Source organism: Halichondria panicea, chromosome 4 (genome assembly GCF_963675165.1).
Source record: "Halichondria panicea chromosome 4, odHalPani1.1, whole genome shotgun sequence".
Lineage (NCBI taxonomy): Eukaryota > Metazoa > Porifera > Demospongiae > Suberitida > Halichondriidae > Halichondria > Halichondria panicea.
The window spans coordinates 2893639-2916867 of record NC_087380.1 but is presented as its reverse complement, the minus strand read 5'-3'; the positions used below and the strand labels follow the sequence as shown (position 1 = coordinate 2916867).

The window sequence follows — 23229 nt, the reverse complement described above, 5'->3', positions numbered from 1 at the left end:
GTGTCTGTGCATAACTTGTGAGCGTGCATGCTGTGTGTGGGCGTCTGCACTCAGCAAAAGTCAGATTATATTCAGCAGTTGGGCCGGCTAACTACCTTGCATGCACTTAATTTGGCCTTGCAAACTTCAAGCAATCGTATCCTGCAACTCATCAAGCTTCATCATGTCTGTCAAGTGTCGCAGATGGGTCCTCAAGAGCCACTTCAGTGGCATGCCCAAGAGAGAAGACCTTGATCTAGTGGAGGAAGAGCTGCCACCACTCAAGGATGGAGGTTACCTTTTGCTGTTTAATAATATTTTTCCACAAAGCTATAATTATTGAAGCGTGTGATAAAATAATATCAGCACCAACGCCAGATAATTGTGTGATTGTACCATAGCAAGCTAGAGCTATATACCCATTGCAGTGACGTAATTAATAATGATGTCATTGGAATGTCAGCCATTTTGAGGTACCAGTAACAGACTTTTATGTACAATGAACACGATTTGGCTAGTATTTAGCACCAAAAAGATACCCTTTGTAGAAGTAGCCTCGAGACCAGCCGTTCGTTATCTGAAAGAACGCCTGGTCAAGTTCCAATGTAGCACTCGTTCTAGCTGAGTCAGCGTTTTATAGCATAATAATGATATTCATGGGTAATACACCTTGGGCGGACCTTTGTGGGCAATTACCGGTCCAAGAAATTCCTGGACCATGGGACGAGTGCTACATTGGAACTTGACCAGGCGTTCTTTCAGATAACGAACGGCTGGTCTCGAGGCTATTGTAGAAGGTTATTTATCTTCAAAACAAGACCAAGGTGGCAAGAAGAAGTACCTGAACAAGCTAGATATCATTATTGGACTAGATCCTTCAAAATGCGGCTAAAAACAAGGAGTGAAAAGATGGCTCTGTACTATTGGAAATGTGCACATTGTAATGACATAGAGTTATTTTCAAGTTTAGCTATATGTGTTAGCTATGATTTGTGACATGTGTGTGCAAGTATGAACTGAATTGAACATTCTATGAAAAAGTTACAGGAACAGCAAAACTGCAGAAATACACAAGCCATTCTCCATGTCTCAGGCTGCTCAGCTCTAATTCTTTGTCTCTTTTACTTGGGATGACACTTGAGAGTCAGTAGAAGTTCTTGTCTTTATCCCTACTACTAGAATTTCCACAATATATAATTACAAAAATCACTATTTTTACCTGTAAACTGCACAAATCTGTTTGATGTGGTACCCCAAAATGGCGGCTATCATCTATCATTGAAATATCAAAGCGTGACGTCATAACCACACCCACTGCAATGGGTCTATAGCAACAGTGCCTAGCCAGAGGAGGTACGCCAATGTCAAAAGGTCACTAATTAAAATATCACATGGGCTTATGTTTTACATGTAAAACTGAGTTTACCCTCACGCCCCTGGGTTTATACACCACCACTAGCTTCATCCTCTTCATAATGACAGCAGAAATCACTTGAGCTATCGCGCCCCAGACAAACCAGCTTGAGAGAAGAGATCCAGGAAACCTTTGACCTTTGTCAGGCTTTGATTGCATTCTTCAAAACCACAAGATATGGAAAATTAGCCTTCTGTAGCTAGGGTATAAATTTTGATGCACTGGTTTGCTGTACTGGATAGATCTAGCTTTCCAAGCAGGCAAATAACCGATCAAGAGCAACAGAAACGGTAGCTGCTATAATCCAAGCAAAGGTCAAGAACCCAGGACAAGATGATTAATGTTTCATTAAAAGTGACCCTTTTGACCTTGGCTTACCTCCTCTGGTGCCTAGCAAGCTAGCTAGCTATAGCGCCTATCAATCAATAAGTACTAGATGGGCGTGGCCCGTCCACCCAAAAGAACGGGTTTGAAGCATTTGTACTGCTGCTTTACTAACTATGAAGTTAATATTCGCCGCGCCTCAAACTGCAGAGCTAAGCTTGCTTTCTGGCTTACTGCTGGGAAACCAAAAATGCATTACGTATATTTAAAGGATTCTGTGATCTGATTAGTCCGTGCTCTACTGCAATATTCAATTCTTGCATGCAGTGAGTACAAATCCATTATAGGCTTGAAACCCGTCATCCCTCTTTTTTTGGGTGGACGGGCCACACCCATCTATAACTACAGATGCTATTTTATCAGAATTGCCTCCTCACAGAGTACATGTGTGAAGCACTATGGCTGTCTGTGGATCCTTACATGCGTCCGTACAGCAAAAGATTTCCTGTGGACACCACTATGATCGGTGCACAAGTAGCAAAGTAAAGATGACGAAAATACCAGTTTTTTTGTTTATATCTAGTTAGCTAGAGCTATTAATGTGCTCATAAATGATGTGTAAATCCCTACAGAGTTACTGAGAGCAAGTCTTTAAAATTCGCAGTGGGAGATTTGGTGTCAGGATCCTTAGGATGGAGATCACACACGATTGGCTCTGAGACGACTAAGGTGCGTAAGCTCGACTCAACCCTGTACACGGACAGAGCGTCCACAGCTGTTGGAGTACTAGGAATGCCTGGGTAAGGTCATGTGATACTTCGTTATTGTTGCCTATGATAGGAGAATTCCTAATGAAAGTGACTGCACATTATTCTTCATTTCAGAGCTACTGCCTATTTTGGATTTTTGAATATTCTTGCACCCAAAGAGGGAGAGACGTTGGTGGTCAATGGTGCTGCTGGAGCTGTGGGCTCTCTTGTCGGACAGATTGCCAAGATTAAAGGCTGCAGGGTAGTAGGTGAGTGTGATTCTTGAATGAGCCTTCTGTAACATTGTATTGGTGTTTCAGGATTTGCTGGCACTGATGAAAAAGTGGAATACATCAAGGGACTGGGATTCGATGAGGCGTTCAACTACAAGACCATGGGGTCTATGAGTGAGACACTGAAGAAGGCTTGTCCCAAAGGCATCGACATGTTCTTTGATAATGTAAGTTAAACAATGTGACAATACCTTGTATAATAATTATATGCAATCATGTGTAGGTGGGTGGCGAGTGGTTTGAAACTGTTCTGACTCAAATGAATTTATTTGGTCGTGTATCGATTTGCGGGGCTATTTCTGAGTACAACATAGATGAACCAAAAAGTAACGTTCATAATTTAATATTTGTCCATTACTCTTGAGTTATTCATTTTAGGCCGAGCCGTCAATCAGTTGATCCTCTTTAATCAGCTCAAGGTTGAGGGGTTCATTGTGAATCGGTGGCTCAAGGAATGGCGGGAATGTTTCATGCAAATGAGCCAATGGATTGCAGAGGTGAGAATTAGCTATTCCTGTTCACCATGTTATTACTTGTTTCTTATGTGCAGGGGAAACTCAAGTATAAAGAAACTGTCACTGTGGGATTTGAAAATATGTTTGATGCTTTCCTCGGGCTTTTCACTGGAGCAAATACAGGAAAGGCAGTCGTCAAAGCTTGAATGACTGTAGATGCTATAGATGCTAATTTTGTTGTGTGCAACTGGTAGAGTAGTATCAAGATGTTTACTTTGTGTATTTGCAAAACTTTATTCTCGAGTTATACCTATAGTTTTGTTTGCCATTGCAACCTTTTTAGTAGTAAAACTTGTCTATAGAACGTGATAAATTATAATAACATTGTGGGTTGCAATGTTTTACGTTTTTACTCAACCCGCGGTGTTTAGCAGAGGTGGCTGTGCATGCTGTGTGTGGGCGTCTACACTCAGCAAAAGTCAGATTATATAAACAGCAGTTGGGCCGGCTGCATGCACTTAATTTGGCCTTGCAAACTTCAAGCAATCGTATATATCCTGCAACTCATCAAGCTTCATCATGTCTGTCAAGTGTCGCAGATGGGTCCTCAAGAGCCACTTCAGTGGCATGCCCAAGAGAGAAGACCTTGATCTAGTGGAGGAAGAGCTGCCACCACTCAAGGATGGAGGTGAAGAGATGCAAATAACAAAATTAATAACAAACATAAAAATAATGTTTTAAATTTCCAGATACTTAGGCCACACCAAATTAATCTTATGTTTCACGGATTTTCGGGTCATATATTTTTGCAGAATGGCCAAAAAAATAAACCGATTAGTGGTCCAGGTCAGAGGTCAGAATGGCCATGTGCTCTAGCAAAACGTTGTAATGTTTTGCTAAAGTGACTTTTTGTGGTGTGTTGTGATCAATTCGCAACAATAAAATCTGCAAAACCTACTAGTACAGTAGAACCTCGATTATCCGGCCCTCCATTATCCGGAACCTCGATTATCCGGCTTGGCAGTTTTCTTGTTATCAGATCAGAAAATGGGGGTGTCCCTCAAACGCGCATGCGCGTTGCAGCTGTTACCATGGAGACATGCCTGCTTATCTTTTGCGCATGCGCAGACAACCATGTGGCACTGTTTTTTATCAATAAAGTGGGTGGATCAAGGCGTGGTTTATCTATTCGATTATCCGGCGTATTCACTTATCCGGCCTGCTTCTGGAACCAAGGTGTCCGGATAATCGAGGTTCTACTATATATACACACCATCCTTGCCATAACGCAATAGTAGATTGCAAAGGGTCAAATTATCTGCTTATTTGGCTCATTATGCCTCAGTGCGTATGCGCAAGCGAGGTATACGGTAGTGTGTTTGTGTGTGTGTGTGTGTGTAGACTATTTCAGCTGCTCAAGGATCAATGAAGTGCAAGTAAGAGTTTCTATAGGCTTCTAGTCATATTTTCTTGGCATGCTATTTGTCGATTTGCAAAATAAAGCTTCGTTCTTGAGTTATGCCTAGTTTTGCTTACTTGGAATGCCATTGCAGCCTTTTCAGAAGAGTCCGTAGAAAAATTTTTCACCGAGTGTTGCTACTCTACTTAGTAGTTAGCTCTGCACTTAGAACGCTAGCTATTGGTAGCTGCAAGAGTGAGAAGAGAGCTGCAAGGCTCTGCTGACTTGCAGCCATTAATTTTAGACTTGAACTTTTGGCATCGATCGTTTTTAACAACAATCATGGTCGATCATTACCTATACTATTTGAGTTTCCCTGCGATTACAATGCAGCAAAATTTAAAATGTTCTCATCATGATAATTATAATCAATGTGACAGTATATAAAAGCTAGCTAGTAGTTCTATGTTATGTAGCTTTGGCACCTCCACCGAGGCATCAGCACCCGCGGTACTTTCATTCGCAAAGGTTTTTCACCAGCAAAATATTCTAGTAATACGGTAACAATTATTTACTTTGTATATATACATGTAGAGTTTTTGTGTGAAGCTCTGTGGCTGTCCATGGACCCCTATTTTCGCCCAGCCAGTGCCGGACTTGCATTAGGAAGCACCATGATGGGTGCACAAGTTGCTAAGTGAGTGAAAATTACTATACGCATTGTGCATTGTCTGTCTCAAATCATGACCATCAGTTTCTGACTATGCTGCGTGGTTATTAATGCATGAATAATACATTGCTATACAATGTGGCTGTTTAATATAGGGCTATCTCAATAATCTATAATTATAGAGTTACTCAGAGCAAGTCTTCCAAGTATGCAGTAGGTGATCTGGTTGTCGGCCCGTTCGGCTGGAGGACACACACCAATGTTCCGGAGACAGGCTATGAGAGTGGAGACCTCAGTACTTACATGGCTAAGTTGGACCCCACCTTGTACAAGGACAGGGAGTCAACTGCTCTGGGGGTCCTCGGAATGCCAGGGTGAGATATAGATCAAGTTTCAAATGCACATTTAATATTCAGTATATGACTGATACTGTACAAGCCTGAACGATTCTAATGATTGTGAATTGCATGCCACAACATTCTTTTTTTAATAACAAGTCTTGCAATTTTATCATAATTGTTTTCGAATTCCATCTATATTCCGATCTACAATAAAATTATGATTTCCTTTTCGTTCACTATATAATAATGTAGGGCCACTGCTTATTGTGGGTTCCTGAATCTCTGCACACCCAAAGAGGGAGAAACGTTGGTGGTCAATGGTGCTGCTGGAGCTGTGGGCTCTCTTGTCGGACAAATTGCCAAGATTAAAGGCTGCAATGCTGTTGGTATGTTAGAGTATTATACAGCATATCACGAGTTTGCAAACAAAAATGAAGATTGTGCAGTAAGCACTGCATGCATGGCTTCATATACCACTCATGCATTAATGTACTAACATTGAAGACATCGTTTTTACAGGATTTGCTGGCAGTGATAAAAAAGTGGAGTACCTTAAAAGTTTGGGATTTGATGAGGCGCTTAACTACAAGACCATGGGGTCTCTGAGTGAAAGTCTAAAGAAGGCTTGTCCTAAAGGCATTGACCTGTTTTATGATAATGTGAGTGCATGCATGCTTCTTGCTTTGATTTGTGATTTGTGATGCATGCATGATTATGTATAGGTCGGTGGTGAGTGGTTTGAAAATGTTCTTGCTCAAATGAACACCTTTGGTCGTGTGGCTGTTTGTGGTGCTATCTCCCAGTACAATGCAACAGAACAGCCAAAAGGTAATTGATTGATTAACTTCATCATAAATCACAATTACGGTTCCTCTCACACAGGCCACTATGTGTCTCAGCTGATCCTTGGTCATCAACTGAGGGTGGAGGGGTTCCTGACGGCAAGGTGGCTGGAGGAGTGGCCAAAGGCATTCAAACAAATGAGCGACTGGATTTCAGAGGTAACTATCACACAAAACGTAAAACTTCTACGTATATATATGTGAAAAGCCAAAAATAATATGCCAGGAAAATCGGCTGCATGGTATATATTTATATATAGCCATGCATTGGCCATTCCCAGATCAGATTGGGGCCTTAGCCACATATATATGGATGGCTCATATACTTATGCACTATGTGCCTCTTACTTATCGCACAAACAATTTGACATTAGGGAAAACTCAAATATGAAGAAACCATCACTGTGGGGTTTGACAATGCGTTCGATGCTTTCCTTGGACTCTTCTCTGGAGCCAACACTGGGAAGGCGATTGTCAAGATTTGAACTACATTGACTCTAAATGCCATTAGCTAATATATAGTATACGTAGCTAATCTGGTTAGTTGAGTGATTTACTAGTTGTTCGTAAATTATGTCCTGATTGGTTGATGGGGTAAATGTCAACATCCCATGCAGATCTTGTGTTTGTATTAATATGAGCATGATGCTGCAGCTATAGTTGTATTCGGAAGCTCCTGTACAAATTATTATAGGCATGCATGCATGCTGTAGATCTGTCATAACAGATCAAATGACTGCATGCATGCACTGGCATTGGGCATGAATCAAACAGCTGAGTGATTAGTAAAGGTTGATTGGCATCATAGATAGTAGAGGAGAGGGATTGGAAACGCATACGTAAATGCCCGGCCCATGCGTGTCACGGTTAAATTTCTTCCTTTCCTGCCTCCGTCACTAGAAATTGACCTAGTATTTTAATCTTTAACAGCCAAAAGACAGGCAGGAAGGCTACTACTGACTAGCCAGAAAGAGACATGAGACAGGCAGGAAGGCTACTAGGATCAAGTTAGGCTACTAGCTTCCATTCGTGTTTCAGAAGTTAGTATTAGAGGAGTTTTCGCCATTGTATGAAATAGTTTACAGTGGGATTAGACACAGTGTTAATAGAAGTTCAAGAACATGTTAACTTCTCTTTTATAGATCTAGATCATAAACAATTCATTATACAAACAATTTAACATAATTATTGTATGTCTACTCGTGATGTAAAGACAGAAATAATGATGCAATTTTCTTGAACGTCCTCTTTGGTAGTGGTTCAGTGAACGTGCTACAGTCTGCCGATGTAAACTCTGAAGAACCATCATCAGATGCACACAATCTGAGATTAAAAACAGTATCAGTTTGAGATAACAGTTACCTTGGGTCTTCCACAACTGACACTTCCGTCGTTTATTCTCTCATAACTCTTCCCCAAAAAACTTGCCGATCCATTCGTATAACTACAAATAAAGTGTACAATAGTATGTAGTAACATTAAAGGGTCACTTCTAGCCTATATACATTTGCTACTTCAACACCTACACTTCCACAAAATCCCACAAGTGAAAGTCATGAGTGTGATAATAAATTTGTCAGCAAATACTACCATGGAGAGTCAATCACAAAGTTGCTACATTTAAAAAACACTTAACATACCACTGTACTTGTCTTCAATCTCAAACAGGCTGTACTTCTTTTTGGAGAGATAAAAAAATCCCACAATCCTCAGCCAGTCAAGGAAAGCTTAAAAAAACTCATGAAACTCCTTTAGTAGACACTTCTAGGTTAAGGTTACAACTATACTAGGTACTAAGAGCATAGTACTAACTGGCATAGCCCTGTGCAATATCCCTGAGGCCAAGGCACTTCTCTGTCCTTCTAAACAGATGCCTTGCTTCAGTTACCGCTACAGCATTGCGTGGGCGTAGGCAAGACACGGATGGGCCGAAATTGTACTGAGTCCCGATCCCACGCATGCGTTTCCAATCCCTCTCCTCTACTGTTGGCATTCAACAGAAAGTTTTGGGGGTGTGTCAACTTCAACTTGTACACTCAGCAGAATACTGTAAGTGTACTGTGTTGTGTACGTGTTGTACTGTGTGGAGCTTCATCATGTCTGTCAAATGTCGCAAATGGGTCCTCAAGAGCCACTTCTGTGGTATGCCCAAGAGAGAAGACCTTGATATTGTGGAGGAAGAGCTGCCACCACTCAAGGATGGAGGTCAGCTTGCTTGTACGTCCAGTAGGTATATTTCGAGGGTAAACTAGTTAGCACGACCAATAACAAAATACAGTTAGCATGGCTTCAAGGACATAGTCTGCAAGACAAGCTCAGTTAAATGCTGCTGTTGCTGATACACATTACTACTTTAGGTGCAGATAGCTAGATCGCAACGGTTTTGAAACATGGCTATATTCAAGGCAACCAGGTCATGTAATGCTAAGGTTCTACCCTATTCTTAAAACCAACTCTGCTGTCTTCCAAATGCACGTAGACCATTTCCCGATCAGAACAAAGATGGTACCCTCGAAATATATCGCTGTACAGTATATATCGAATGTGCATTCCTGATTGTACCAGCACTGGAGCTAGGAAACCATAAGAAATAGATCTGGCAGGACTTAGCTAATGGACCTCTGAATGGAAAACTAATTTTTTACAGAGTTCTTATGTGAAGCTGTCTGGTTGTCAGTGGACCCCTACATGCGTCCATACACTAAGAACTTTCCACCGGGCAGCTCTATGATTGGAGGTCAAGTTGCTAAGTGAGCCTATAGGAGCTTACAGCCTGCTAATTATATTATTCTTTTTACCTTTTACAGAGTCGTTGAGAGCAGATCATCCAATTACTCTGTCGGAGATCTGGTGGTGGGTAACTATGGTTGGCGCACACACACAGTAGTCTCCGATTCTGTTCCTGAAGCAGCTGGCGGAAGATCAAAGCTCAGCCCCACTCTGTACAAGGACAGGGAGTCCACGGCTGTAGGTGTACTAGGAATGCCTGGGTATATATAATACCCTCTTATATATAATTGTCTATTGTGGTCTATTAACAATTCTTGCAGAGCTACTGCCTATTTTGGGTTCCTGAATCTTTGCACACCCAAAGAGGGAGAGACGTTGGTGGTCAATGGTGCTGCTGGAGCTGTGGGCTCTCTTGTCGGGCAGATTGCCAAAATTAAAGGCTGCAGGGTAGTAGGTGAGTTGTTCTATTATAGTATACGGTATTATTGTATGTATAGTGTCATCCTGACGGTGTTACAGGATTTGCTGGCAGTGATGAAAAAGTGGAATATGTCAAGGGACTGGGATTCGATGAGGCGTTCAACTACAAGACCATGGGGTCTATGAGTGAAACACTGAAGAAGGCTTGTCCCAAAGGCATCGACTTGTTCTTCGATAACGTAATTATTATTCAGTTACGGTACTTATGGGTTCCTATACCCAAAACTCTCATAGGTTGGTGGTGAGTGGTTTGAGACTGTACTTGCTCAGATGAATACATTTGGACGAGTATCTATCTGTGGTGCTATCTCTCAGTACAATGCAGAAGAAAAACCAAAAGGTGCATGAAAACTATATTATAGGCTACTTCAGTTGAAAATTTCTCATTCAGGTAACTATGTGTCCCAGCTTATTCTGGGTCATCAGCTCAAAGTTGAGGGATTCATCGTCTTGAGGTGGATCAAAGAGTGGCCAGAATGCTTCAAGCAAATGAGCCAATGGATTGCAGAGGTGACACATTTTTCTGTACATTCCATGTTATCCTTTATTATGCAGGGGAAACTTAAGTATGAAGAAACTGTCACAGTGGGATTTGACAATATGTTTGATGCTTTCCTTGGGCTGTTCACTGGAGCGAACATAGGAAAGGCAGTCGTCAAAGCCTGAGCACATATTGTGTTTGTTTAGTGTGACTGACGTTTCTAATACGTGTCGTTAAAAATATTTATGTCTAGCTGTACATGAGTGTAGATGCACATCATGGTGACCACAACTAATTTGACCAACTAAATTTCTATTTGGTTTTGACATTGTAGCTTATATACCTACATGGCAATGAGTGCAATGCCATAAGTTACTGCATTTGCGAGGTCAAAAGGCAACAAATGTGCATGTACTATTATTTGTGGGTTTGTTGGTGGCCAGTGGGTAAAGCACTCGACTCAAGATCACAAGGTTGAGAGTTCGAGCCCCATCAGTAGCAGAAAAATATTTTGCAAGGAGTTCACTTATTGGTTTGCCCTGAAAAATGAGTAGGTGTCCACTACTGTCTGGATGTAAAGCCGGACGCCCAGAGATTTGACTCGACAAGCTTGAAGCTTACTTTAGACCCTCGTTAGCTACTACAGTGGTGAAACCTAATAGGGGTGTCGTAAAGAAAATGTAGTAACCATACATGGAAGCAAAGGTAGTTATGATAGTTATAAATGAGAACATAAAACATACACAATGAGGCAATCAGAAATTCAGGATGTGGGTTTCTACCAGGGAGGCATTTATTGCTAAAAATAGATGTTTTGGATGATGTCAAAATGTTATGTTTCTGGGCATGCGCAATAGGCAGAATCTGACCAATCAGGGTGCATATTTCGCAATATACGCATAGCAACGTTGACCACAAAACAACGTTGCGGTTACGACCAGTTCAGTCCAGAACAAACAAGTTGGAACCAGACGTTGTTTTCACGTCACGGTTAGTATATAAATGCCAAGCACTGTCTTGAAGTACAACTAAGGACCACTCTGGACACGAAGAGTAAATCGCCAGGCGGCTAGGCGCATGCTTAGCGGCAGATTCGACTACCGTGGCGCTCAAGAAAAGGATCATGGAGCGCTGAGCTAAGATAGCTTATATTCAAGGTAAGTTTCTCATTAAGTTACTGGTTTCTTACACTGTTAATACTATTGGGCTAATAGATATAATTATTATGGGCCAGTACAGTCTGGTTTCCAGTAGCTATGTGGTCCATGGTGATGGTAGCTCAATGATTTATTGCAGGGTCTTCTGGTACTAGGGCACAGTGATTTCAGTGTACTACTCCCTTTGGTGCGGCATGTTTTCCAGTTCACCATTCCAGTCGTGTGATGGGTCATTGATAGCCTAGTCTCAATGTAATGTCAAATTAGACAAAAGAGGCTTAAACACACAAAGTAAAAAAAGGTAAATAATCTGTGATTCAAGCGGTCAAAAAAACCATAGACTTGCTACTCAATAAAATAATAGTTCAATGTAACAGTGTTAATATGCGCTAATGATGCTAATGTTGAAATATTTGCGGAATTGAAACCTAAGAGGTGGTTGTATGGTGTTTTGCCAACTTTCTTTGTGTAGGTAACCCAACCCGTAGTGTATTGTGGTATCTAAGGAGGAAGAACCCTATCCTGTTGTACCTGGTACCAAGAAGCGTAAATTTGTAACCTGGTAGCCACAGCCTTCCTGGCAGGTCAGACATCAGAAGAATGCGGCTTCCTGGTAAAACCTGTTTGTCTGCCAAGTATAACTTCCTAACATAGGCATCATTCTAAACAATGTAACCACATGATAAGAACATAGTACAAACAGCTGTCTGGACATTCTGATAATGGGTTCATTGTGTTTTCTGCGTGCCTGCATTTCGCTTTGTCTTTGTCATTGGTGTATCTTGATGTGTCAACATAAGGTTGTTCATTGTGTCGCTAATAATTATAGCTGATAGCTAGTTCCAATTCGAATGTTTTCCCTTCCACATAGCAGAGAAGTGGCTGTCAATCTGTCCAAGGGACTTGTTCAATGGTATAACTATTTGTTTCACTCTTAGTATCAAGTAGGTATTTGTATTGGATCATTTCCTTGTGCATGTGTGCTTCTTAAATAGTTTACCCACAGTACATACAAGGTCAATATGTCTATGAGAAGGTTGCTCGATAGCTGATATTCTACGCTCTGTAAGTCGATAGTTTGTGCTTATCTACCTAACGTATATTGTATTCGAAGGAAATACGATTACAAGCCACCCATCAAAAATAGTTGTTGCGATCGAATTCACCATTGGGAAATCAACTGTGTACCATAGTTTAATTATGTGACCCGACTTGATGCTACTTGTCTTGTGGATCAATCAAAGTGTTTCCATGGAGTATCCAGGCAACCATTCCGATAATTAGTTGTGAGTTCAGTATATTTATTCAAGAATATAGAAATTGAATCTTCACCTGCCCTTGCTACTAGAAGCCATGCTTATGTTTCTTCTTCATTGTGTATGCATTTGTAATATCCAATAAATAAACCAGCCCTTGTTAGAAAACTATAATTGTTTCTTTTAGTTCATGATTCATTGTCAGGAATTGATGGAAAAGGTGTTGCTCAATAGAAGGTCTGTGTGCAAATGAGTTGCCTGTTTTGCTGGGAGGATAAGAAAAAATTGGCCAAGAGTCATGTACAAGTATAATTATAGGGTACATCTATTTCTGTACAAACAAAAACATTTGGTATTCTTTTTTTAGACAGTAACAAGCAAAAAACGCATCCTGTCCTCAAGTAATACCGGAGTCTATTTCGTAAGGTATTCTCACCATAAATTGTAATGTATAAATCCCTGTACAAGACCCATCAATCGAGATTTCCTGTTCCGTGCATTTTTAAAGTCCTTACCTGATACTACAATGTCACAAATTTTCACACTCTACCCAACCCATTCAACACCCTAGCTATGGTATGTGCCAAACCATTTATTAACCCCTAACAAGATTTCATTCCAAGAACACAAGGACTTGCAAGCAGAGTGCCGCGTAATTCCACCTGAAAAACAAATCAGTATTAGTAAGTCTTAAGTATTGTTGCTCCTTATGGTCCACAATTGTTTCTTTTGCTCGAAATAAGTACATTTACAAGCAACTTCTGGTTTGGCAAGTCAGCATGCAGTATTCTGTGAACAGTAAAATATATGGTGTGCCTGGTCATTACAAGATTCGCCTAATGCAATAGTAACCTGAGATCCACGATCGTAAGCTTTTCCCTCAGTGTGTGATTCGATACGGCCATAAAACAACGACTCACAGTTTGGTAATGTTAAAAGAATTGTGTATTGTTATGCATTTTCAATTTAGGTCATTCGCTATTGGCTAAATATTATACCTAACAAACCCTGGGTCCTGAGCAGCACTTGGGATGTCATTTGCAACCTTACTCCCTTTTCCTATACCAAGCAAAGTATCCAGATCCATAACAAAGCCGTATCCCATTGCAAATCGCCTATACCGTTGTGAGTTTCAATACTGCTACGTTTATTTCGCTACTAAGTATTGAATATAATATTATGTATACCTCTACCGCAAAATCCAATATTGTTACTGTCCAATTTTCTGCTGTGCGTACTTTATCATGATGTTTGTAAGCCAAAATCTTGTTACTCGAAAAGGTCTGCTTTTATCAAAGTTCCCATAATCAGAGATCATTGTCAAATCAACCATAGTTCAATACGAATGCTCCTGATTGATTCCTATCTACTGTGAACAAAGTTTCAGAAAATCAGAGTTGCTAGTATCTCCTGTGTGCTCCCCATTCATCAACAAACAAAGGTTCCAGTATTTCTATCCCCCCAGCATTTCAAGTATGTATTGTACCGAGGTTAGCTAGGATGTATGTTCTACATATAGTTTTTTTTATGCTCAAGGAAACGTTCGCTTGTAAACAAGTTCTGGTTATCTTTTAACAAGTCGCTTCACAGTACGTGTATGAGTGAGTGGTAAATGTCATTGGATTCTCGTATGTATACCACAAATGTGTTCAATTAAGTACCTTCTCCTGGTTTCCATCAGTTAGTTTTGCTGTGTTTCAGTTGTTTCGTTCCGCAAGTTCATGTTTCTCGATAAGTTTATGCAAGAAAATCATTTTTTCACAAGTCACTGTGCAGTAGTACGTATGTTCATCAATATACTTAGATGTATAATGTATGCCACAAATCCTGTTTTGCTTTTCAATTCCAAGATTCTCCCAAGTTATACTTACCGCAGTAGGGAAACATGTTGTCCAAGTGATTCCACTCGATTCTCAAGTGTATAGTAAGCAATGGTTTTTCGATTCAAGTAGTTAGAATGTATATCCAACTAAATAACGGTCTCCTTGAGAAAGCATAACATGCAATAATCATATTGTTTTTGTATGTATTCCACAAATCCTGTTCTTTATCATTCAAGATCCAATTACCTCTACTAGAGTTCCGAACATTTTTTCTCCTGATTTCACCATATCTAAAAGTCTGTTAAATTCGCCATGTTACCATTTTTTCCTCCCCCCTCAAGTTATCTACTCGCGCATTTTTCGAAAAAGCATTCCTTCAAACTTTTATTTGCAAGTCACTGTGCAATACATAATAATATTATGTGTATGCCACAAATCTTGTTTTTGCTTTTCATTCCAAGATTATCTCAAGTCTTACCAAAGTAGGAAAACAAGTTGGGGAAGCTGAGCGTGATTACAACTAATTCTCTATTGAGCAGTGTACAGGTCAGATGTTCAGTTTAGCTAGGTTTTTCATTCAATTAGCTATATAAGATGTACATCCAACAAAATGGTGTTCTTTTCAAAGCGTAGCATCAAGCAAGCTCTAGTTGGTAGTGCGACGAGTGGTAAATGTGATGGATTCTCTTACCTGTACAATACGGTGTAGTGTAGTAGTGTATGCTGTTCTACTTTTATAGAAGTGAGATTTGCCCCCAGAGTACTCTAGTAGTGTGAAATTGTCGAGTTCAGCATGATTCAACAAATCTTCTGTAAGGTCAGCGTTGTAGTGTTCCAGTATTCTACCCCCCCCCCCTTCAGCATCTTATAAGTACATTGTTTATGATCTACAAATACTGTTTCTTTTGCGTAGAAAGCATTCGTTTGCAAAAGTTCTAGTTTTCGAGTATAATTATGAGTGAATGGTAAATGTGATGGAGCCTCTTTAATTCTAGCACTTTCTATGCCACAATCTTGCTCCCCTGTCAAATGTCATTAGAGTTCAACCAACGGTTCAATTGGTTCCAGTTAACAGCGAACAAAGGTTCAGTATTAATTTATGTCCCAGTACCAGCCTGTTTGTTATTGTTCCAAAATAGATATATATGTTCTACAAATGGTGTTTCTTTTGTTTAAGAAGGTTGTTTGAGATCCTTTAAAGCACCCAAGTACCGGTAGCGATACAACTGAGTTCAGCTGATTTTGATTGGTGCCGTGGTAAACAAAGCTTCATGTAAAATTCCCCAAGTGGGCAAGTCACTGGTCAGTACACAAGTATGCCCACTGTTATTTAATGTACTTAGATAAGTATGTGTATGCCATAAATCCTTCCTTTCCAAGATTCTCTTAACAAGTTGGTCGAGCTGAGCGTGATTCCAACCGATTCTCATCGTTGATTGAGCTTGTGAGGTCAGATTTTCAGTTTACCTAGGTTTTCAATTCAATTAGCTAGGATGTACGTCCAACAAATGGTGTTCTCTTCTCCTTGAGAAAGCGTAACATACAAGCAAGCTCTGGTTGTTCATCTTAGTATTGTGGCGAAGTCGCACAGTGAGTGGTTATTATTTATAATGGATTCTCTTCTTTGTAGTGTTAGTTGTGTGTATGCAAAATATCTTGCTCTACTTTCTAGAAGGTCATTTCACCCGGAGTATCCTAGTATTGTGAAATTGTCGAGTTAGCATGATTCCAGATCGGTACTATTGAACAAAGGTTCTAAAGGTCAGCGTTGTTGTGTTCAAGTATGAAAAGTTAGCTAGGATGTATGATCCACACATACCATTTCTTTTGCTCGAGCAAGGGTTAGGCTGCAAACAAGTTCTGTAACAAATCGCTGTACATAAATTTGAGCAGTAACGCTAGGATGGTACATGTATGTCCAACAAATGGTGTTCTCTTCTCCTTAACGAAGTGTTTTACTTACAATTGGATGGTATTGCGATGAGTCACAGAGTAATGAGTGAGTGGGTAAATGTGATGGAGCCTTTTGTGATTCTAGTGTAGTTGTGTATGCCACGATATTTGTTCTACTTTTCTAAAGGTCATTTACGATTCTATGCCTGAAGTTATCTGCTCAGCATTAATGCGAGGCGGCTGGGTTCAACATGATTCAATTGGTTAAACAGCGAACAAAGGTTCAGTAGTAACTTTGCAGTATGATTAGATGTATGCATGTTCTGCAAAATATGGTTTTTGTTTAAGAAGGTTTGTTCGAGACTCCTTTAAAGTACCCAGGTACCGGTAGCGATACGTGATTACTGTGGTAAACAAAAGTTCGTGCAATTGAGATCACCCAGCATCCACAGGAAAAAAGCTTTGATTGGCAAGTCACTGAATGTACAATGTCCGTCCAAATTAATGTAGTTGTAGGTGTATTAATAGATGTGTATGCCACAAATTTGCTTTTTATTTACAAGAATCTTCCGGAAAATATAGTCGCCATTATTCTTCCACCCAAGTTTCTGCTTCACTACTACTACCCACATGTATAGCGTGCTGAAATCTGTGGTCGTGAGTCCCTAGCTACACTCTTTATAAAGAATGATCGATTGCTTAGTTATAGCGTAGGCTATGTGCATGCATACATGTACTTCTATTTTTATATCAGAACGTGTGATCTCAGCGCCTGATGTGTTTGGTCTAAGAGACTCTACTAATTAAAGACGCCCGACTGACAAGTACAGTACACAATCGATTAAATTGGAGGTAAAGCCAGTTTGCGGTCATCATATAGAAATAGCTTTAGGCTGTATATATGTATGCAACAAATCCTATTATCTCTCCTCAAGAAGGCACGCAAAGCATCCCCTAACTGACGTGAGATATCAATTCCCTAAAGAAAGTGAGTTAGTGTTGCCACCTTTCTCTATTGTTCAGCCATTCTAGGATTTTAATGACGCAATGTTTCCGCTCCGAAAGTTTCAAATTCTCCAATACTTGTGAGTTTTTAAATCATTCACTGCTACTGTAGTTAGCGTATAATTATTGTTGTACACAACAACTGCGGCATTTTTGCAAATACATCATAAATATTAAGCACCTTAGTTATCGATTATGATCAACTACCATCCATCTGCCTATATAATTAGTAAGTTGTATCTCGCCAGTCTTTGCCCTTGATCAATGGATCTAGCCATGCAGATAAGATTGTGTACATGTTTCTATTTTGAGAAAGGTAATTTCGAGAGATCCTGACAAATTAATAGGTTCTGCAAGCCCGTTGAGTAAAACTACATTTCCTGCAATGCATCTTGCCCTACCTCCATCCCGTCCCACACAAAAATCCCTTGCGGTATATAATTATATCAAAACTGTATCGAATGTCAGGCTGCATAATTCCTTTTTTTCTTTGCTATATAGTTTTAAATGTCGAGCCTAGCGTGTTGTATGTGAAGCGTATATCTTAGCAACAAGAGAGTAACAGATCAAAGCAATGAAAAGTGCGAGCAATGTGTTCAAAGAACGTGAGGGGATTAATTCCGGTAAGGGTAACCGTGTACAAGTTAACATGTTGTCTTCCATCTTTAAAGCTAACAGTCCGGATTTTTTCCAGTTAACAGCAAGCAAAGGTTCAGTAGTAACTTTGTCTTGGTACATTATTCCCTAACCCTGTTAGTGTTCCGGTTTAGCTAAAATGTATGTCCTACTACAAATGGTGTTTCTTTTGTTCAAGAAGGTTAAAGTACCCAAGTCTGATAAGTGATACAAAGTTCAGCATTTACTCCTGGTTTCGATTGGTGCCGCGGTAAAAAAAAGTTCATGCAGTTAAGGTCAGCTTAACCTCCACGAATGCTTTGAGTATGATTGACAATTCACTAAATGTACGCCCAAATGAATGTAGTTGCATTATTATAGGTGTGTATGCCACAAATTTTGCTTTTCTATTTTCAAGAATCTCCCGAAAAATGTAGTCACCATTGTTGTTGCACCTCTTAAGTTTCTGCTTCCAAGAAGATAATCCATTAAGTATCCCGGAATCTGTAGTCTTGAGTGAGTCTATAGATTTTACACATCATCATAGAGCTTATAATTATAGAGTAGCGTAGGTTGTGTGTGCATGTACTCCTATTCTTATATCAGAACGTGTGATCTCAGCGCCTAATGTGTTTGGTCTAAGAGTCTCTACGAATTAAAGAAGTCGACTGACAAGTACAGTACACAATCGATCAAATTGGAGGTAACGTCTGTTTGCGGTCATCCTATAGTTTAGGCTGTATGTACGCAACATATCGTTTTATCTCTCCTCAAGACAATACACAAAGCAATCCTCAAACTGACAAGAAAGTTTAAGTGTGAGTTGGTGTTGCAACCTTTCTCTATTGTCTTTTCGACTATGATCAACTAATCCATCTGCCTAACTTTAAGATATAAGATAAATTTTATCACGCCAGAAAATATTGCCCTTGATCAATGGAACTAGCCAATATGGAACTAGCCAATAGGATTGTGTATGCGAAAATGTTTCTATTTTGTGAAAGGTAATTTCGAGTGGTCCTTAATAAAGATTGAACATAAAGAGTTCTACAAGCCCGATACCGTGCAGTAAACTATGAAGGACAGCCTATCCTATCCCCGTCCCACCTTACAAAATTCCCCCGAGGTATTATAATCAAAATTGTATATGAAGCGTATATTGTCTTAGCACAAGAGTAACGGTTTAAAGCAATGGAAAATGCGAGCGGTGTATTCAAAAGGATTGATTCTGGTAAGGGTAACCTTATACAAGCTAACATGTTGTCTTCCATCTATAAAGCAAACAGTCCCGTTCTGAAGCTTTTGAGCCTGCCAATAAATCACTGAGCTGAGCTAAGTAATAATCAATTTCCTTGTTCAAATTAGATCGTTGGTGCGATGTATTTTTTGTCAATTTGGAGTGGGTAAGGAATTAAACAGCGTGTTTGTCCAGCCTTATTTAACCTTACAGTATTTTTCTGCTGCACTAACGGGTCAATGCTTCTGCTTGAGTTTTCAGGGATTATCCGGTCTTAAAATTCCTTGCAGGTATCATTAAAAACTACATACTTCCATATTTAGTGCTAAAAGTTTTAACGTTGCGCCTAGTATCTTGTATGAAGCGTATTGTCTTAGCGCAGGGGGTAAAGCAAACAGTATAGATTGGGCAAACAAAAGATTCAGCAACTTAGTCCCAGTAATAATTCCCCAGCCTGTTATTGTTCCAATATGTATGTTCTACAAGTGTTGTTTCTTTTGTTCAAGAAGGTTGTTCGAGATCCTGCACTGATAGTAATAGTAGTTCCTGAATTCGATTGGTGCCGAGGGTTAAGGTCAGCTAGCATCCGCAAGTGTTTGAGTAGAGAAAGAAAACAAGTCACTGAATGTACGTCCAAATTATAGTCGTTGTATAGGTGTGTGTATGCCACAAGTCTGCTTTAAAGGTAATTCATAAGTCATTAATTGCTTTATAGTTAGCTAGGGTGTATGCATTCCCTCTATTATTCACATCAGAATGTGTAATGTCAACGCCTAATGATTGAAGACACCGCGACTAACAAGTTACAGTAGTACACAATGGATTCAAAAATAGAGGTAACACCGATTGTTTGCAGTCATCCAATGAAAGTAGCTTTAGGCTTGTATGTATGCAACAAATCTTATTATTTCTTCTCAAGAAGGCACACAAAGCATCCCCTAACTGACATGAAAGTATGAATCCCTGAAGAAAGCTGTGAGTTGGTATGCAACCTTACTCGATTGTTTAGCCATTCTAGGATTTTTAATAACACAATGTTTCCGCTCAAATTTCACATTCTCCAATACTAGTGAGTTCATTCAACACAGCTATAGCGTTTATTAATGTTCTTGAACTAACACATACCCCATCTGCGTACAAGATAAGTTTTATCTCACCAGAAAAATATTGCAATGGATCTAGCCAATAGGATTGTGTATGCGAAAATGTTTCTATTTTGTGAAAGGTAATTTCGAGTGGTCCTTGAACATAAAGAGTTCTACAAGCCCGATACCATGCAGTAAACTATGAAGGACAGCCTATCCTATCCCCGTCCCACCTTACAAAATTCCCCCGAGGTATTATAATCAAAATTGTATATGAAGCGTATATTGTCTTAGCACAAGAGTAACGGTTTAAAGCAATGGAAAATGCGAGCAGTGTATTCAAAAGGATTGATTCTGGTAAGGGTAACCTTATACAAGCTAACATGTTGTCTTCATCTATAAAGCAAACAGCCCCCCGTTGTGAAACTTTGAGCCTGCCAATAAATCACTGAGCTAAGCTAAATAATACTCAATTTCCTTGTTCAAATTAGTTTGTTGGTGCGATTATTTTTTGTCAATTTGGAGTGGGTAAGATATTAAACAGCGTGTTTGTCCAGCCTTATTCAACCCTACAGTATTTTTCTGCTGCACTAACGGAGAATAGGGGTCAATGCTTCTGCTTGAGTTTTCAGGAATTATCCGGTCTTAAAATTCCTTTCAGGTATCATTAAAAACTACATACTTCCATATTTAGTGTTAAAAGTTTTAACGTTGCGCCTAGTATGTTGTATGAAGCGTATTGTCTTAGTGCAGGGGGTAAAGCAAACAGTCCAGATTTGGCAAACAAAAGATTCAGCAACTTAGTCCCAGTAATAATTCCCCAGCCTGTTATTGTTCCAATATGTATGTTCTACAAATGGTGTTTCTTTTGTTCAAGAAGGTTGTTCGAGATCCTATAATGAAACTGATAGTAATAGTAGTTCCTGAATTCGATTGGTGCCGAGGGTTAAGGTCAGCTAACATCCGCAAGTGTTTGAATAGAGAAAAAAAACAACTCACTGAATGTACGTCCAAATTATAGTCGTTGTATAGGTGTGTGTATGCCACAAGTCTGCTTTAAAGGTAATTCATAAGTCCAAAATCCTGTTAATTGCTTTATAGTTAGCTAGGGTGTATGCATTCTCTCTATTATTCTCATCAGAACGTATAATGTCAACTCCTAATGATCTAAGAGACTCTACTAGTTGAAGATCCGGACTAACAAGTTACAGTAGTGGATTCAAAAAATCTTATTAGAGGTAACGCCTATTGTTTGCAGTCATCCAATGAAAGTAGCTTTAGGCTTGTATGTATGCAACAAATCCTATATTTCTTCTCAAGAAGGCACACAAAGCATTCTCTAACTGACATGAAAGTATGAATCCCTAAAGAAAGTTGTGAGTTGGTATGCAACCTTACTCTATTGTTCAGCCATTCTAGGATTTTTAATGACACAATGTTTCCACTCAAGCTTCACATTCTTCAATACTAGTGAGTTCATTCACCACAGCTATAGCGTTTATTAATGTTCGTGAACTAACACATACCCCATCTGCGTACAAGATAAGTTACCAGAAAAATATATTGCCCTTGATCAATGGATCTAGCCAATAGGATTGTGTATGCGAAATTGTTTCTATTTTGTGAAAGGTAATTTCGAGTGGTCCTTAATAAAGATTGAACATAAAGAGTTCTACAAGCCCGATACCGTGCAGTAAACTATGAAGGACAGCCTATCCTATCCCCGTCCCACCTTACAAAATTCCCCCGAGGTATTATAATCAAAATTGTATATGAAGCGTATATTGTCTTAGCACAAGAGTAACGGTTTAAAGCAATGGAAAATGCGAGCAGTGTATTCAAAAGGATTGATTCTGGTAAGGGTAACCTTATACAAGCTTACATGTTGTCTTCCATCTATAAAGCAAACAGTCCCGTTGTGAAGCTTTTGAGCCTGCCAATAAATCACTGAGCTGAGTTAAATTTCCTTGTTCAAATTAGTTTGTTGGTGCAATGTATTTTTGTCAATTTGGAGTGGGTAAGGAGCGTGTGTTTGTCCAGCCTTATTCAACCTTACAGTATTTTTCTGCTGCACGAACGAAGAATAGGGGTCAATGCTTCTGCTTGAGTTTTCAGGAATTGTTCGGTCTTGCAGGTATGTCCACATACTTCCATATTTAGTGCTAGAGTTTTAATGTTGCGCCTAGTATTTTGTATGAAGCGTATTGTCTTAGCGCAGAGGGTAAAGCAAACAGTCCAGATTGGGCAAACAAAAGATTCAGCAACTTAGTCCCAGTAATAACTCCCCAGCCTGTTATTGTTCCAATATGTATGTTCTACAAATGGTGTTTCTTTTGTTCAAGAAGGTTGTTCGAGATCCTGTAATAAATCTGATAGTGATAGTGGTACGGAGTTCAGCATTACTCCTGATTTCGATTGGTGCCAAGGGTTAAGGTCAGCTAGCATCCGAAAGTGTTTGAGTAAAGAAAGAAAACAAGTCAACGAATGTATGTTCAAACTATAGTCCTTGTGTAGGTGTGTATTCCACAAATTTCTTTTTTAATTGTTTACAAGAATCTCCAAGTCTAACCAGATAATAGTTATAGTCACCATTATGCTTCACAAGTTTTTGCTTTAAAGGTCACAAGTCCTACCTTAATAATTATATATTTTATCGTGTCGAAATCCTTAGTTAGCTACGGTGTACGCATGTCCTTCTATTCATATCAGAACGTGTAATCTCAACACCTAATGATCTAAGAGACTACTAATTGAAGACGCTGACTAACAAGTTACAGTAGTACGCAATGGATTCATTAGAGGTAACGCCCAATGAAAATAGCTTTAGGCTTGTATGTATGCAACAAATCTTGTTATGCAACAAATCCTGTTAAAGAAGGTACACAAAGCATTCTCTAACTGGCATGAAAGTATGAATTCCTAAAGAAAGTTGTGAGTTGGTGTGCAACCTTACTCAGCCAAATGGCACAATATTCGCGCTCAAGTTTCACATTCTCCAATA

General features: G+C 39.5%; 3 protein-coding genes and 1 long non-coding RNA gene across 4 annotated transcripts; 3 read left to right on the top strand and 1 right to left on the bottom strand.

Moving 5' to 3' along the window:
* The first annotated feature begins 17 nt into the window (after nucleotides 1-17).
* Nucleotides 18-3578, top strand: LOC135335339 (prostaglandin reductase 1-like). Its single transcript, XM_064530805.1, has 8 exons — nucleotides 18-272; nucleotides 2157-2259; nucleotides 2350-2517; nucleotides 2602-2735; nucleotides 2787-2926; nucleotides 2983-3085; nucleotides 3138-3256; nucleotides 3310-3578. The coding sequence occupies exons 1-8, from the start codon at nucleotides 101-103 to the stop codon at nucleotides 3418-3420; spliced, it is 1050 nt and encodes a 349-aa protein (XP_064386875.1). The 5' UTR covers nucleotides 18-100; the 3' UTR covers nucleotides 3421-3578.
* A 113-nt stretch (nucleotides 3579-3691) lies between these two features.
* LOC135335340 (prostaglandin reductase 1-like) lies at nucleotides 3692-7103 on the top strand. Its single transcript, XM_064530806.1, has 8 exons — nucleotides 3692-3902; nucleotides 5208-5310; nucleotides 5466-5657; nucleotides 5877-6010; nucleotides 6144-6283; nucleotides 6347-6452; nucleotides 6507-6625; nucleotides 6841-7103. The coding sequence occupies exons 1-8, from the start codon at nucleotides 3794-3796 to the stop codon at nucleotides 6949-6951; spliced, it is 1014 nt and encodes a 337-aa protein (XP_064386876.1). The 5' UTR covers nucleotides 3692-3793; the 3' UTR covers nucleotides 6952-7103.
* Nucleotides 7104-7563: 460 nt separating this feature from the next.
* On the bottom strand, nucleotides 7564-8376 carry LOC135335348 (uncharacterized). Its single transcript, XR_010394483.1, has 3 exons — nucleotides 8107-8376; nucleotides 7829-7910; nucleotides 7564-7760 (listed from the first exon to the last, which is right to left on the bottom strand). It is a non-coding gene; the product is annotated as an uncharacterized LOC135335348 (long non-coding RNA).
* Nucleotides 8377-8477: 101 nt separating this feature from the next.
* On the top strand, nucleotides 8478-22681 carry LOC135335341 (prostaglandin reductase 1-like). Its single transcript, XM_064530808.1, has 9 exons — nucleotides 8478-8671; nucleotides 9114-9216; nucleotides 9274-9456; nucleotides 9517-9650; nucleotides 9716-9855; nucleotides 9911-10016; nucleotides 10068-10186; nucleotides 10232-11314; nucleotides 11454-22681. Exons 1-8 carry the CDS (start codon nucleotides 8563-8565, stop codon nucleotides 10340-10342), a joined length of 1005 nt encoding a protein of 334 aa, XP_064386878.1. The 5' UTR covers nucleotides 8478-8562; the 3' UTR covers nucleotides 10343-11314; nucleotides 11454-22681.
* The last annotated feature ends 548 nt before the right edge of the window (nucleotides 22682-23229 follow it).